The sequence below is a fragment of the Stegostoma tigrinum genome, chromosome 5, assembly GCF_030684315.1.
Source record: "Stegostoma tigrinum isolate sSteTig4 chromosome 5, sSteTig4.hap1, whole genome shotgun sequence".
NCBI classification, from domain to species: Eukaryota; Metazoa; Chordata; class Chondrichthyes; order Orectolobiformes; family Stegostomatidae; genus Stegostoma; species Stegostoma tigrinum.
The window spans coordinates 100,363,178-100,380,725 of NC_081358.1; the positions used below are offsets into that span (position 1 = coordinate 100,363,178).

General features: G+C 41.6%; 1 protein-coding gene across 1 annotated transcript in view; it reads left to right on the plus strand.

Annotated features, from left to right (window-relative positions):
- The first annotated feature begins 1,112 nt into the window (after positions 1 to 1,112).
- rhpn1 (rhophilin, Rho GTPase binding protein 1) overlaps positions 1,113 to 17,548 on the plus strand; it is a 108,985-nt gene continuing 92,549 nt past the window's right edge. Inside the window, exon 1 of the mRNA XM_048529617.2 lies at positions 1,113 to 1,361. Coding sequence (XP_048385574.2) covers positions 1,308 to 1,361 — 54 coding nt within the window. The 5' untranslated portion in view covers positions 1,113 to 1,307. The remainder of the gene's footprint in view (positions 1,362 to 17,548) is intronic.

The window sequence follows — 17,548 nt, forward strand, 5'->3', positions numbered from 1 at the left end:
CCCCCACCCACTGCATCCCAAAACCAGTCCAACCTGTCTCTGCCTCCCTAACCGGTTCTTCCTCTCACCCATCCCTTCCTCCCATCCCAAGCCGCATTGCCATCTACCTACTAACCTCATCCCACCTCCTTGACCTGTCCGTCTTCCCTGGACTGACCTATCCCCTCCCTACCTCCCCACCTATACTCTCTCCAACTATCTTCTTTACTCTCCATCTTCGGTCCGCCTCCCCCTCTCTCCCTATTTATTCCAGTTCCCTCTCCCCATCCCCCTCTCTGATGAAGGGTCTAGGCCCGAAACGTCAGCTTTTGTGCTCCTGAGATGCTGCTTGGCCTGCTGTGTTCATCCAGCCTCACATTTTATTATCTTGGAATTCTCCAGCATCTGCAGTTCCCATTATCTCTTTTCCCAGCAACTTCTGTTTTTATTCTTTTCTCCTATCTACTGTTCAATTACAGACCTTCCTTTGTCCTTATCATCCATGCTTTCTGCTCAAAACTCATCGCATCTTCAACATTTCCAACTCCTGTTGAAAAGTTAGCAAGCTGGAATATCAACACTATTTCGATTCACAAACGTTGCTTTACACGGTGCCGAATATTCCCAGAATTTTCTGTCGTCAATTCAATTTGCCTTCTTAATGACTAGCTGTATTGGCATGTTAACATTTTGTGATTCAGTGCGAGGATATCCAGATTCCTCAGTACCACGGCATTCCGCAGTCTCTTTTCATTGGAATAAAGGATGTCTCTTTTCTGTTGCCCGGGAAATAATGAACAACTCACATTTCCCTACATTACAGCCATCTGCCATTATTTTCCCCGCCTCATTTAACACATCTACAGTGACTTTGTGTTCTCACAATTTGCAACATATTTAAAGTCACGAAATCCACGCATGCTGAGGAACTCTCGAGGAGACGAGTCCCCTTTAATTCTCTAACTAAATGATGTCACTCCCTGGCTTGGTGGGCGGGGTTTATAGGCCCGCCCACAAACGGCCCCATACGATTGGCCACTGGGTGCAGTGCTTCGGGTAACTGAGCATGGGATTGGCTTCGGCCGATGTCGGTCAAACCGGGTCGCCGAGGGTGGGGGCGGGGAGCGCGGGGCTCGGTGGCGGAGGTGGTCGCCGTGGTGAGGCGTGAGGAAGATAACTCAGAGAGATCATCAGCAGGGTGTGGAGAAGATCCAGGTTACGCCGGGTTTGGAGGGCTCTTCTTCCGTCTCTCGCCTGGATCGATAGATTGGAGCGAATTTTCTTTTATTTTTCTCTCTACAGTTTTGTCGCGCGAGTGCTGGATTGGCATGACGGAGAGCGGAGCGGAGACCGAGTTACGAGGCAATGATAGTGTTCGTAAGGTGAGCGAGGCTGAGTGCGGGGATAGGGCGGCGGGCCGCGTTTCCAAGGGAACAGGCACCTGTCAGTGGGGCAGTGTCTCCCGACTTCAAAGAAGAGTAGAGTGTAAGACTTGCAATATGCATTGCAAGGATTGAAAAATAAAAGGACAGTGAGACATGCCGAATGTTCGTTGTCGTCTCTAACGAGGAGAGAGTTTAACGTGCTGAATTCATTTTTTAATTAATGAGTGACACGGAAATCATACTATAATAGTACAGAAACTAAACTAATCGTACACCGCGCAAACTGTGTAACTTAGAGAATATGTACTATCATCGTTCACTATGCAGAGTGTGTACCTTACAAAATATAATATCTTAAAAGTGGAACGTTACGGTGATACTTAGAGATTGAAAATATGTACTGTAACTATTGGCAGTGGAGTGGAAATATAATTTACTGACTGTACACTGCAATCATACTCTAACAATAAAGGAAATGTGGATTGTCCAAAATATATATGAGGTAATAACTAGTGTAGGGAGAGGAAAACATAGAACACGATGTATATGTAACTGGATATAAAGAATTTATGTATTAGAAAATTCTTTTGTATTTTATTGCAGTGTCCAATTTTCTTAAAGTTAGTCATTCTGTATTTGGTACAGTAACATGCTGAATATGTGTATAGTTCTGGTGCAGACTCCTCCTTATTTGACTACATCTGAACTGTAGGTGATTAGAAAGATCAGAATTTTTTCAAGTAAACCTACCCGAAGGAATAACGTTGAAATGGACCACATTGCTGGCCACTTTGGCTATTTCCATATAACTCCAGAGACAAGGAAGATCCAAAAATTAGGGTAGCTGGGCAAATGTTTGGATGATTCGTACAGAGTGTGTTTTTCTGATTTTGCACTTTGCTGTACTTTATCCGGGGTTGCTATTCTTGGCTTGTGTCATGATATCACCACAGGGCAAGGCATGGAGGTAGGCCCCAAGAACCACCTCAGCTAGAATGGTGTTTGAACTTTGAGCTTTTCATGTGATTCAGCATTATGTTCTTGACCAACTGAGCTAACTGGCTTCCTGTTAATCTAACACAGTAATAAATATGCACACTGATCTGTCGCTTTTTTCTTCTCCCGTTGAGTTGCCTGATTGAAAGAAGGAATGTTCAGTTATGCTCTAGCCATTATAGTGTAGGATGGGCTTGCATACTCTATGTTGAAGAAAGAAGTCTATGTAGATACAGAAGGAATGACAGGTTAATTGATAAAAATTATGAACAGAAATACAGGGGAAATTATAAACTGCATTCAGGAAAAGTTTAATCAATGTAATTCCTAAGCCCTTTATTATGATAAGCTGACCTTGAAAGAGGTCCAGAGGTAGTTTACAAGAAAGATTGCTGGGATGAAGGGTCTGTTATGTGAGGAGCAGTTGAGGTCTCTGGGTCTGTACTCGATATTTAGAAGGATGAATGGGGGGGATCTGACTGAAACTTGCAGAATAGTAAAAAAACCTGGATAGAGTGGATATGGAGAAAATCTTCTCATGAATAAGAGAGACTAGGACCTGACGATCGAGCCTTAGGTTGAAGCTTTTAGAACTGAGAGGGTAGTTAAGCTGAGGAACTGACCGCCACAGAGGGTGGTGGAGGCCAAGTCCTTGAGTGTATTTAAGGCAGACACAGATAGGTCTTGATTGGTAAGGGAATTAAAGGTTACAGAGAGAAGGCAGGAGAATAGGATTGAGAAATATAGCAATTGTGATAGAATGGCAGAGCAGACTTGATGGGCAGAACGGCCTCATTATGCTCCTCTATCTTATGTCTTTGGCCTTATTGCTTCAACTGTAGGACAGGAGGAGTAAATTCCAATCATCTACTTTTAGAACTACATATCTCCCAATCCTAGTCTAAGTTAAAATGAGAGTGAAATTTATCTCACCAGGATAGACTGTATCGACAGGATAGATAGCATTTACATTTCAATTTTTCCAGGAAAAGACAACCACATTACAGAAGACTGTAAAATCCTACAGATTGCAATGTGATGTAAAGTTTATATATGTTTTAATTTTTGAGTTTAGAATTTTGAATTTTGAACAAAAAAGTAGCATGAGAGTTTATTCTGTGTACCTGAAGGGGTTTAATGAATAACTTCTAGATATATCTGTAGCCATGGTGATTTCATGTGAAATATTTCAAAGATAGTCAAAAATTCCTTAGATTTTTGACTATGGCGGGAGAGTTTACAAGCAAACAAAGTTTGCAAAACAGTACATTAAGCTTTCTGATTGAAAGTTTTGGACTTGTTTGGTTTATGTTTGGAGGGAAACATTTGCTGCTGAAAAAAGAGAAAATAGTTTGGATTCTTCTTAAAGAAAAAGGCTACCTGAGAACATTTACTAATTGTTCCAGATCAGAAGTGTTTGAGTGTGATCCTGAAGTGTTTATTTAAAGCTGATAAAGCTAGAACCCCGATGTCTGTTTGAAGGCTCCAGAAAGATGCCATTAGATTCTCCAGACTGAGATTTTGAAGGTACAACTAAATTAAACTTAGAGATTCTCTCTGCTGTGAGTACTGCAAAAAAGTGTTTTTGGGAAAAATAGGATTTTATGTTGTGTTTTGAAATCTTTAAACTTGTGTTATTTGTCAACAGTTTGATTTTTATTCTGTTTTATCTTTATTTCTCTCATGTAATAAATTTCTGTTTTTAATGACAAAACAAAATCTCCAATATTTCTTAACAATCTTTGTGAGAAATTATCTTATTTAATCCCAAAGTAAAACCAAAATATGATCATTTCAGCCTAATTTCAAACTGGATTTCTATCTACTTTACTTTTCTCATAATAACATCAACCTATCTGCAAAAACTAACAAGTCTCACATGACTTGTCATGATTCCGTTGTAAAACAAGAGGAAGTTAGAGAGGAAAAAAAAGTACAGAGGATTAAAGTGTATAACTCTTGTCCCTCAGAGAACTAACTAAAGGTAGTTTTCAGAGTTCAGGGCCAGTGTCTAGTGATGCACTAAATTTATTACGTGGCTGACTTTATCAGAAAAAGGAAACTACACTCAGTCTCCAAACTGAACTTGATAAAATTATCAAATTTCACTTTTATTTCATTTGATAATGTGAAAAGAATGTGTACCTTGGCCTACATTGGAAATGTGGATGAAACACCAGTGAACTCTCGGCAAACAAATGGGATTATTAGCAGTAATGTTGAAAATGTAATTCTTAATGATGACTGGCCAGAGGAAGGTCCAGGTCATTCACGTATGGCAGGCAGCATAAAGTTGTTTGGTAAATGAGGAGAGTTCTTCTCTTGAAAAGAGAAATGTCAGAAGTGCGTTTTCACCCATGTTCATAAGAAAGACCGGATAGATGAAGAGGATTGTAAAATATAGGAGTTGCTAACGATCAGGCTGGGAGGGTGTCGCCTTTGTCTGTCCAACTGCCCTTCTCTCTCTTTGGGCTCTATCCTATCGTTTACTCCCTATCCCACCCACCTCCCTATTTTTATGCATATAAACTAACATTTTCCCAGCCACCACCAGTTCTGAGGAACGGTCACTGGACCCGAAATGATGACTCTGTTTTCTCCTCCACGGATGCTGCTAGACCTGCTGAGCTTTTCCAGCAACCTTGTTTTGGTTCCTGATTTACAGCATACTCAGTTCTTTTATTCTTACAGAAATGTCGCTGAAGACACCTTGGGATTCCCAACCTCTCTAATAATGATAAGAAAGCTAGCATTAAGACACTTTATCTAAACGCTCGTAGTATTCGCAACAAAGTAGATGAATTAACAGCACAAATCCTCTTGAATGATTATGATGTGGTAGGCATCACAGAGACATGGTTGCAGGGAGCTCAGGACTGGCAGTTAAACATCCAAGGATTCACAACATATCGAAAAGACAGGGAGGTGGGCAGAGGGGGTGGGGTTGCCTTGTTAGTTAAGAATGGAATTAAATCTACGGCACTGAATGACATAGGGTCAGATAATGCGGAGTCTGTGTGAGTGGAATTGAGGAACCACAAAGGCAAAAAAACTATAATGGGAGTTATGTACAGACCTCCTAACAGTGATCAGGACCAGGGGCGCAAGATGCACCGAGAAATAAATAGGGCATGTCAGAAAGGCAAGGTCACGGTGATCATGGGGGACTTCAATATGCAGGTGGATTGGGTGAATAATGTTGCCGGTGGATCCAAAGAAAAAGAATTCATGGAATGTTTGCAGGATGGCTTTTTGGAACAGCTTGTGACGGAGCCCACAAGGGAGCAGGCTATTCTGGACTTAGTGCTATGTAATGAGTCAGACTTTATAAAAGACCTTAAAGTAAGGGAACACTTAGGAGGCAGCGATCATAATATGGTGGAGTTCAGTCTGCAGTTTGAAAGAGAGAAGGCAAAATCGGATGTAATGGTGTTACAGTTAAATAAAGGTAAGTACAGGGGCATGAGAGAGGAGTTGACAAAAATTGACTGGAAGCAGAGCCTAGCGGGGAAGACAGTAGACCAACAATGGCAGGAGTTTCTGGGTGTAATTGAGGACACAGTACAGAGGTTCATCCCCAAAAAAAAGAGAGATTATCCGGGGTGGGATTAGACAGCAATGGCTGACAAAGGAAGTCAGGAAATATATCAAAGAAAAAGAGACAGCCTATAAAGTGGCCAAGAGCACTGGGAAGGCTACAAAAACAGACAGAGGATAACAAAGAGAGCAATAAGGAAGGAGAGGATCAAATATGAAGGTAGGCTAGCTAGTAATATTAGAAATGATAGTAAAAGCTTCTTTCAATACATAAGAAACAAATGAGAGGCAAAAGTAGATATTGGGCCGCTCCGAATTGATGCTGGAAGGCTAGTGATGGGAGATAAGGAAATAGCTGAAGAACTTAATAAGTACTTTGTGTCAGTCTTCACAGTGGAAGACATGAGTAGTATGCCAACAATTAGGGAGAGCCAGGGGGCAGAGTTGAGTATGGTAGGCATTACAAAAGAAAAAGTGCTAGAAAAGCTAAAGGGTCTGAGGGAGGTGGCTGAGGAAAGCCTTAAAGTTAGAGGGGGTAAATTTAAAACTGAAATGAGACGACATTTCTTCAGCCAGAAAGTGGTGGGCTTGTGGAATTCATTGCCGCAGAATGCAGTGAAGGCCGGGATGTTGGATGCCTTCAAGGCAGAGATCGACAAATTCTTGATCTCACAAGGAATCAAGGGCTACGGGGGGAGTGCAGGGAAGTGGTGTTGAAATGCCCATCAGCCATGATTTAAATAGCGGAGTGGACTTGATGGGCCGAACGGCTTTACTTCCACTCCTATGTCTTATGGTCTTATGGAATTTGTGATCGGGAGGAAAAAGTGTTAGCGCCTCTGTTGCCCAAGTTGCAGGACATAGACAATTTCTGATCAGTGACTACATTTTCAAACGCTGACATGGCAGTTATTCCTAGTAGTTTACGTGTTGTTCTTGGATGTGTGTAAGTAAAATCTGCAAAGAAAGTAACTGAAAGATGTGAACAATAGGCTGAAAGGTAAATAAATGTTTACTAAAGGTGAAAAGTATGGAAACCACTTAACTAGGAAAATTGTGTCTGTGTCTACAATAGATGCCTACAATAAGCTTGCATCCTAAATGTGATGTGCTCAATGTGTTCAAGGACAGTTGTTTGTAGACTGTTGATGCCACATTACTGTCTTGATGAATCCAAGGCTGATTTGTACGCGGATATTGTTTAACCAGCCAATTTGCAAGAATTGTTCTTTGATTTAGATGGTGATCGAAGTGACTTTGAAGGATTTCAGCGTGAAATTTTGAAGTGAATCCCCTTTTTAAAATTCATTCGTGGAATATAGGGATCGTTAGCTGGGCCAACATTTTATTGCCAGAACCTGGTTGCCCTTGAAAGTGATAACAAAGTGTGGAGCTGGATGAACACAGCAGGCCAAGCAGCATCTGAGGAGCACAAAAGCTGACGTTTCGGGTAAGGGTTGAGGCCCAAAACGTCAGCTTTTGTGCTCCTAAGATGCTGCTTGGCCTGCTATGTTCATCCAGCTCCACACTTTGTTATCTTGGATTCTCCAGCATCTGCAGTTCCCATTATCACTGCCCTTGAAAGTGTGTTGGAACAGGTACCTTGAAGAGGGCAGCAGAATGGTGACGCTGATAGGCTGACATGGGAATATCTGCGTCAATGCAGCCACTGCTTCCAGAAGGTGGTTTGCGGAGGGGCTGTTGTCAAGTGAGGGCGATATAAAAGGGGTGGGGAGTTGCACAACTTGTTAAGGAGGATATTACAGCTGTGCTGCAGGAGGACACCTTGGATGACTCATACAGCAAGGCAATATGGGTAGAGCTCAGGAATAGGAAAAGTGTAATCACAATGTTTGGGGTTTAGTAAAGGCCTCCCAACAATCAGTGGGAGATAGAAGAACAGATATGTAGGCAAAATTTATCAAGATGTAAAAGTAACAGGGTTGTTGTCATGAGTGATTTTTAACTTCCTATATGTTGACTGGGACTCACTTAGTGCTTGGGACTCAGATAGGGCAGAGTTTGTAAGGAGCATCCAGGAGGGCTTCTTGAAACAGTATGTAGATAGTCCAACTAGGAAAGACGCCATACTGGACTTAGTATTGGGAAATGAGCATGGCCAGGTGGTTGACGTCTCAATAGGGGAGCAGCTCAGGAACTGTGATCACACTTCAGTAAGCTTTAAGGTATTGATGGATAAAGATTGGTATAGTTATCAGGCGAAGGTGCTAAGTTTGGGTAAGGCTAATTATAACAATATTAGGCAGGAACTGAAGAATGTAGATTGGTGACAGATGTTTGAGGGCAAACCAACATATGATTATTTGGGAGGCTTTCAAGTGAAAGTTGCCCAGAACTCAGGATTGACACATTCCTTTGAGGATAAAGGATAAGTTTAGCAAGTTTATGGAACCTTGGATAATGAGAGATATTGGGAGCTTAATGAAAAAGAGAGAGGAAGCATTTATCAAGATGAGGAAGCTGGGAACACATGAAGCAAGGGTGGAATATAAGGAAAGTCGAAAGAAGCTTAAGCAAGGAGTCAGGAGGGCTAAAAGGTGTCATGAAAAGTCATTGGCCAACAAGATTAAGGAAAATCCCAAGGCTTTTTGTGTATATATATAAAGAGCAAGAGGGTAGCCAGGCAGTGGGTTGGCCTGCTCAAAGACAGAAGGGAATATATGTTTGGAGCCAGAGGAAATGGGTGAGGTATTAAGAGTACTTTGCATCAGTATTCACCATAGAGAAGGACTTGGTGATAATGAGTCTGGGGAAGGGTGTGTAAATAGTTTGGGTCATGTTGCGATCAAAAGGGAGGAGGTATTGGTGGCCTTGAAAAACATTAAGGTAGACAAGTCCCCAGGGCCTGATAGGATATACCCCAGAATACTGAGAGAGGCAAGGGAGGAAACTGCTGGGGTCTTGAGGGAAATCTTTGTTTCCTCACTGGCTAGAGGGGTGGTCCCAGAGGATTGGAGAATAGCTAATGCTGTTCCTTTGTTTAAGAAAGGTGGCAAGGATAGTCCAGCTAATTATAGGCCATTGAGCCTTACGTCAGTGATAGGGAAATTATTGGAGAGGATTCTTCAAGACACTATTTACTCCTACTGGAAATCGATGGATGCATTAGTGAGAGGTAACATGGTTTTGTGAAGAGAGGTTGTGCCTTATTAACTTGGTTGAGTTTTTTGAGGAAGTGACAACGATGATTGAGGGTAGGGCAGTGGATGTTGTCAACATGGACTTCAGTAAGGCCTTTGTCAAGGTCCCTCATGGCAGGCTGATACAGAAGGTAATGTTGCATGGGTTTTGAGGTGAGCTTGCAAGGTGGATTAAAAAACTGGCTCGGCCATAGAAGACAGGGTAGCTGTGGAAGGATGCATTTCTGAATGGAGGCCTGTGACTCATTGCGCTCCTCAGGGATCAGTGTTGGGACCTTTGCTATTTGTAATATATATAAATGATTTGGAGGAGAATGTAACTGGTATAATTAATAAGTTTGCCGATGACACAAAGGTTGGTGGAATTGCGGATGGCGATGAGGACCATCAAAAGATACAACAGGATATAGTTCGGTTGGTGACTTGGGTGGAGAGATGCAGATGGAATTTAATCTGAAAAAAGTGACGTAATGTATTTTGGAAGATCTAATCCAGATGGAAAATATACAGTAAATGGCAGAGCCCTTAAAAATACTGATGGGCAGAGGGATCTTGGAATACAGGTACACAGGCCACAAAGTGCCAACACAGGTGAAAAAGGTAGTCAACAACGCATATGGCATGCTTGTCGTCATTGGCCGAGGCATTGAACTTACACATCGGCAGGTAATGTTGCAGCTTTATAGAACCTTAGTTAGGCTACATTTGGAATATTGTGTTCAATTCGGGTTACCACACTACCAGAAGGTTGTGAATGCTTTGGAGAGGGTGCAGAAAAGATTTACTAGGATGCTGCCTAGTGTGGAGGGCATTAGCTATGAGGAGAGGTTGGAGAAACTTGGGTTGTTCTCACTGGAACGACAGAGATTAAGAGGAGACCTGATAGAGGTCTACAAGATTATTAAGGGCATGGACGGAGTGGATAGTCAGAAGCTTTTTCCCAAGGTGGAAGAGTCAGTTACCAAGGGCGATGTTGAAATGTCTAATGCTAGAGGACATGCATTTAAGTTGAGAGTGGAAAACTTCAAAGGATATGTGAGGAGTCAAGATTTTTTTTACACTGAGTAGGAGGAGTCTGCAACATGCTGCCAGTAGTTGGATAGTGCTAGAAGCAGATACAGTAGGGCATTTAAGGGACTTTTTAGATTAGCATTTACAAGGGATGGAGGGATGTGGATCAAGAGCAGGCAGAAAGGATTAATTTACAAAAACAGAAGTTCCTGGAAAAGCTCAGCAGGTCTGGTGGCATCTGTGAAGAAAAAAATCAAAGTTAACATTTCAGGCCCAGTTCCCCATCCTTCGAACTGATGGTAGCTTGGGAAACATCGGTTCATATGCAGAAAATAGGAGATGGGGTGGGGAGTAAACGATAAGATAGAGCCCAAAGAGAGAGAAGAGCAGTTGCATAAACAAAGCAGTTGATAATGATCTGACAAGGAGCGTGAATAGCTGTTAATGGGAACAGTTAGTGACTAACAATAGGTAGTGTGTAAAACTGTGATGTCAAGACCTGGTGTGTGGGGTAGTGGGGTAGGATGTGGGAGAGTTTAGGTCCTAAAATTATTGAACTCAATAATGAGTCTGGAAGACAGCAGAGCCCCCAAGTGGAAAATGAGGTGTTGTTCTTCCAGCTTGCTTTGAGCTGCCCTGGAACACTGCAGCAAGCGTGAGACACAGCTATTGGCTGGGGTACACGCTGGTAAATTAAAGTGGCAGGCAACAGGTTGCTCAAATAACACAATGTGGAGCTGGGGGAGCACAGCAGGCCAGGCAGCATCAAAGGAGCAGGAAAGCTGACATTTGGGGCTACGACCCTTCAGAAAGATTTTTTTTTGGTTGCAGAGGAAGGTGCCGTTGGGCTGTGGGAAGGTGTTGGGTGTTAAGGAAGAGTGGACCAGGGTGCCCAGAATGGTCCTTGTGGAAGGCAGACAAGGGAGGGGAGGGAATATGTGACTGGTGGTAGCATCTTGCAGAGGGTGATGGAAATGTTTTTGTTCCTAATTTACAGCATCTGTGGTTCTTTTGTTTTTTTAATGAGGGATGAATTTAATTTGATGTCATGTTCGGCAGAATATCATGGGCCAAAGACCCTATTCTTATGATTCACTTGTTCTATGCTCTATATGTGACTCTATAATGAGCAATGCGATGGACTCTTAGCTACCCTCTGAAATTGCCTCACAGGTATAAATGCGAGGTGATGCATTTCGGAAGGTCGAATTTGAAAGCTGAGTACAGGATTAAGGATAGAATTCTTGGCAGTGTGGAGGAACAGAGGGATCTTGGTGTGCAGATACATAGATCCCTTAAAATGGCCACCCAAGTGGACAGGGTTGTTAAGAAAGCATATGGTGTTTTGGCTTTCATTAACAGGGGGATTGAGTTTAAGAGTCGTGAGATCTTGTTGCAGCTCTATAAAACTTTGGTTAGACCGCACTTGGAATACTGCGTCCAGTTCTGGGCGCCCTATTATGGGAAAGATGTGGATGCTTTGGAGAGGGTTCAGAGGAGGTTTACCAGGATGCTGCCTGGACTGGAGGGCTTATCTTATGAAGAGAGGTTGACTGAGCTCGGTCTCTTTTCATTGGAGAAAAGGAGGAGGAGAGGGGACCTAATTGAGGTATACAAGATAATGAGAGGCATAGATAGAGTTGATAGCCAGAGACTATTTCCCAGGGCAGAAATGGCTAACACGAGGGGTCATAGTTTTAAGCTGGTTGGTGGAAAGTATAGAGGGGATGTCAGAGGCAGGTTCTTTACGCAGAGAGTTGTGAGAGCATGGAATGCGTTGCCAGCAGCAGTTGTGGAAGCAAGGTCATTGGGGTCATTTAAGAGACTGCTGGACATTCATATGGTCACAGAAATTTGAGGGTGCATACATGAGGATCAATGGTCGGCACAACATTGTGGGCTGAAGGGCCTGTTCTGTGCTGCACTGTTCTATGTTCTATGTCACTCAGTGCGGAGGTCATTAGGGATTGTCATGAAATGCTGGACATCCCGGTAATGCCCAAATTCAATGAAAGAACACCAAAATAAATGGAGAAAATTTGTTGAAAATTTGAGAATGGAAACAAGGAGTAAGCATTCCTGAAAGCCCATACTAAATATTATGGTCATTAATTCTGGTGACCTTCTGCATTGTGGATGTGGTTGTTGACTGTTAAGCATTTGGTTTTCTAAATATTTATTTGTAATACAAGGTAAATTAATTGAAGAGACCTGAGTAGAAGAATGTTTGGAGATGAATTGAAAAGATCAGAGGCTTTGCATCGTTTGGCCAGCATATTAGATTGAATAACTGATCTCACTTTCAGAGTCTATTCTTTAACCTCCTGTGCAACTCAGCTGGTGGTGGAAAATTCAAGGTGCATCCTATGTATAATGCCTTGCTTTCCTCTGCCAGCACTACTTTTAAGGGGCTCAGAAAACCATCATCTTATTGCCTTATTGGTTGAATGGGAGTTAATAGGTATCCCCCTTTTGGGATTTCTGCTGGAGCCATGTTTGAGAAAGTGGTGTTTTTGCTGATTTTCAAAAGATTTCTATTCCTTCGTCGAAGCTGCCTTATAAATATTGTAATGACTACATATGTTTTGGAATATAAACTGGTAAAAATTAAAGTTTTGACACTTGCAGTGACAATACAAGGTGTTTTTAATTTGCAGAGCAAAGGCCCAATGTGAAGTTGTATGTTTTAACTACTTATTTGTGCACAAAATTATGTAGCTTTTGAAGAAGCTAAATTTGCTACTTCCGTGAGACAGGCTGGCAAAAGTTTTTGGCAAAAGCTTTTGGATGCATATGTTGCAACTTGTCACAGAACTGAGAGAGTGAATTGAACACAGACCTCCAGAAAGTCTAGAAACAAAGATAGGTCTCTGTCTTTCTCACCATCTGAATGAAAAAAATCAACACTCAAGATTCTAAGAAGGAGAAATTCTAAGATCTAGGTCCAACTTACCAATTACTAAATTGGATCATTTGTTCTGAGGTCAACAACAATGATAACACCAAAAACCAAAGGAAATGTGAGAAAGCAACCTCATTCGCCCTTGTGGTTTGGACTCTAATTTGTTCCTTTTTATACCTGTGTTTTCTGTAGAGCGATGAAATCTATAGTGTGTGTGCACGCAGTAAATGAAATATTGTTTAAACTTTCATTGTGGTCATTATTAAATCCATTTTGCAACCTATTGAAGGATAAGTTTGTCTATGACTTTTTAGTTTATTTAGTCATGAAACTTGATGTGAGCTTTATTTGTCCTAAATTGCAATTGATATTAGACAAATTAACCTCGGTGATTCATGATCAATTTTACATATGTGATGACTCATAGAATAGCTGGGCATGATTCCTAGTGCACACTTTCAACAGTATCATGACAACATAATGCATACCTGTTTTCTGTTTTATTCTGATATGAATGCTGTAATTAAGATTCCACACCCTGTGGGAAATCTTGAGAAGGGTGAAGTAACATCTGCTTGGAGCAAAGGCCATTGAAAATGTTTTTACTTGCACTTGTTTACAGAATCAACGAAGTTGCCACAGTTATGTAACTGTGGTCTGTAGGACCTTTGGAACTGAGGTTGCTAACATAAACCTCTTGAAAGGTGTTGTGACAGATTTACAATTGAGCACGTACAAACGTGCAGAGCTGACTGTATATACAGTGGTAATAATAATGATGAAATTTAATTATGTGAATAGATTTGCATTGTTCTCTTGGAGCAGAGAAAGATAAGGGAACTTTTGTTTTGTTCGTTCATGGGATCACTGTGCTGTTGGCAAGACAAATGTTAGTTGCCCATCCCTAATTGCACTTAATGAGATGGTGGTAAGCTGCCACCTTGAACCACTGCAGTCCATCTGGTCTAGATACTGTTAGGTATGCTTCAGCAAAAATGAAGGAACTCAGGATGATGTTTATGAAGTTGAAGTCGACACCCAACCCTCCCTCTGATAACTAAAACCAAAACACCCAGAGAAGTTTGTCTCGTCTCTTAATATGTTAAGGCAAGTCTGAAAAGTAGTATAACCACACACTCCTCCCAATCTGTTATAAAGGGGAGGTTAAATGAAATTAACTACTGACAGTCAGTCTATAATCAACAAGTGATAATTTATTTACCCAAGTCTAACAGTGAACATATTAACAGAACTATTAATAAACTGAAAATCCCCCCTTTAAATTCTAACTATTTCCCAATGAAACAAAATTCTCATTGTATGCACTTCCAATAGAAATAAGTCTCACTTACATAATCCAAATTAATTAAAAAAAACTTAGTTCGCTGGTTTTCTTTCGGTTCCTCCACGACAACGAGCATTGCGCCGACCTTTGATCTGGCGAAGTTGCTTCCAAGAACGACATGTATTCCTGGAATAGACACTCTTTCAATCACTCCCGCTGTCACTTTCTAGCCTTATTTTACAGGGCAACGCTAAATCTGCCTCCATTTATTCCACAGATTATCACTCTCTTTGGTAACATTTCAGAAGGAGTGCGACAGTCGTTGGAGGTTGGAATCAAACCGAGGTCCCTGGCACTGTGAGGCAGCTTTGCCAACCACTGAGCCACTGTGCTGCCCCTGACTTTTTTACCTTCTCCCCCTGTTCTTCCTGAGTGAACCTGACCCACAGAGGTTAAGTCTTTGAAGAGATCGGGCACTGTCTTAGTACACAGCTAACTACCCAGCCGAGCTCTCGTTTGTAGCTCCTTGACTCCTTGGGATTTCCCTCACTATCTCAACTCTTCCCACTGGTTTAGCCTGTTTTACCACACCCTTGTTGCCAGTGCCTGTCTTAACCCACCAGCACTATGACTTTATATGTCTCCTTCTATTACCACAGGTATTTCACCACGTCTTTTTCACCCTCTTGGGTTTCATTTTTCATGTAGTAAGCTGTTCCCAGTATGATCTACCTTTTTTAAAGAAGGATAACCCTTTTTCCTTATTTCCATCCCTCATGGAATGAAATTGCTGTCGGCAGCTAGCTTTTGATTTACACATCAATGCGTATTCCTCCACCATCTATGCAGCTGTTCTTGCCGTTTTAATGCTCTGTTCATTACCATGATGACTTATCATTTCGAGAAGTGAGTCTGTGATTTCCTGCAGCAGAATAAATTCTGAGATCTTCATATGTCTTTTCTATCTTCATTATTCTCACCCATCTATCCAAGTTGCTATGTTTAATTCTTTCAAAGTTGACTGAAGTCTGACCTGGTTCCTTCCTTGTATTTCTGAACTATTATCTATATGCTTCTGGTACCAATTCATAGGCACTCAACAGCCAATTTTACTTTTTCATATTGTCTTGACATCTCATCCGACAGTGCTGCAAACACGTTATTAGCCCTACCTACCAATGTGATCTGAATTAACATTACCTACACATTGTCTGGCCAGTATATCTGGTTAACAAAGTGTGGAGCTGGATGAACACAGCAGGCCAAGCAGCATCTTAAGAGCACAAAAGCTGATGTTTTGGGCCTAGACCCTTCATCAGAAAAGCGGGTGGGGAGAGGGTTCTGAAATAAATAGGGAGAGAGGGTGAGGTGGATCGAAGGTGAATACAAGAGAGCTGCAGTGGGAAAGAGACCCCCTGAGGTTTGTCCCGAGGGAGGAGGGTAACTTCAGGTTAGGCTTCCCTGGAAGAGGCTTCACAGCAAGGTGCTCCTAAGATGCTGCTTGTCCTGCTGTGTTCATCCAGCTCCACACTTTGTTATCTCGGATTCTCCAGCATCTGCGGTTCCCGTTATCTCTGATACAGGTATATCTGGTTAGCTAATTTCTCAAAGGAAATGAAAAAGGGCTTCTACATCATTTTCATTGAATTTTGGTAATGTTTTGATATATTTATGTATGTCCCTATCAGGTCTTTGGCTATGATGGGTCTGCTCATCATCACTCTCCTCCTCGCTAAGCCCATCTTCTACCTTCGTTTCCAGTATTTTAAGTCACCTATCCTGTTTAACTTGCACCTTCCGAAATTGAAAATTTCACTCTTTCTCCCTTTCTTCTCTCTGTTTTCTTTTTGTCTTTCCTCTACTTGTAACCATAATTCAAACTGTTGCAGATCCCTTTCTTCATCTTCTGCCCTGGCTCTTCTTTCATTTTCTTTATCTTCTAACTCCAATTGTCTGATTTTTCAGTTTGATTTTTTTTTCAGCTCCACTGCACCTGCCTATTTCTCTGATATACATATATGCTTGACTAACTCCTTACAATTTCAACTTTCCTGTCATCCCTTGTCAAATCCATTTCTAGCCTGTTTGCTAAGTCTAAAAGTGTATTTTTCTTCTCTTTCTAAACTTTCTTGACAAAAATCCTCAAACCCCAGAATCATTTTAGCAACATTAAGAGCCACTTCCCCACTTTTGATTTAGTCAACCATAAATAAATGAAATGAAATAGATTTTCCACTTCTCACCTAAGTTTTATTTAGAGATCTAGGACGCTAATCCCCAAGTCTGTTAAAATCTGCTGGACCCTTTTGCAAAGGCCAAAAGTGGCCTTCGCACCCTGAATCTGTTCGTATCTCTCCAAACCCATTCAGATCCCATACACGAGCCAGCTAGATCCCAGGCTGAAGCCCCCACCCTTTTACAAAACTACTGCCTGCATTACTAAACACACAGCCTTTTGATACATTTCAATTTCAGGAACACGGTATGCACCTGGGGGGAAAGAAAAGCACATCATCTTTTAAAGGGACCACACACACTTTCTTTCTTTCTTTTTCTGCCCCGATCATTATCCAAACAAATTCTAACATTCTGCCTTCCAATTCACAAGTACTGTACCCAACTTCGCAACAACAGTGTGTGGCATGGAAGGGAAATTGCAGGTAGTGATGTTCCTGTTTGACTGTTGCTTATTTAACCTTCTAGATGGTAGATGCCGTTAGCTTAGCAAGAGCTGTTGAATGCACATTGGTGAGTTGTTGCAATGCATCATGTAAACACTCCATGTTTCTGCCACTGTATTGTTGGAGACTGTGTGTTCTTTCAGACTCCCACCTTATGTCTTCTGGATGATGGATGGGAGTCAGAATTATTCATCTCAGAATTTGTAGTCTCAAACCTGTTCTTGAAGTCACCATTGTTTATAGGAGCCTTTCTTGACACCAGATTTGGAGAGTCTTTCAAATACTCTGGTAGTGGTGCGTCTCCAGTGCTTTGAGATGCCTGCTGAAGGTTGTCCAAGTCAATAAAGCATATAGGAGAGGGGGGATCAATGTTGCCCAATAATCCGTGGCCTCAGTTATGGGCTTGAGATCCTAATCGTCAAAACAGCCTCTTCCTCAGTTAGCTGAAGACACGCTGGCTTATGGAGGTTGAAGACACCTAGTTATTTTTCAAATTATAATTAAATTAGCTGAAATGATAGGTATGAACAGACTGTTGAAAAATATTTTTCAATCTGTACAAGCTTGCATTATCACATGTAAAAATACAGTGTCCTTGAACTTGACCATAG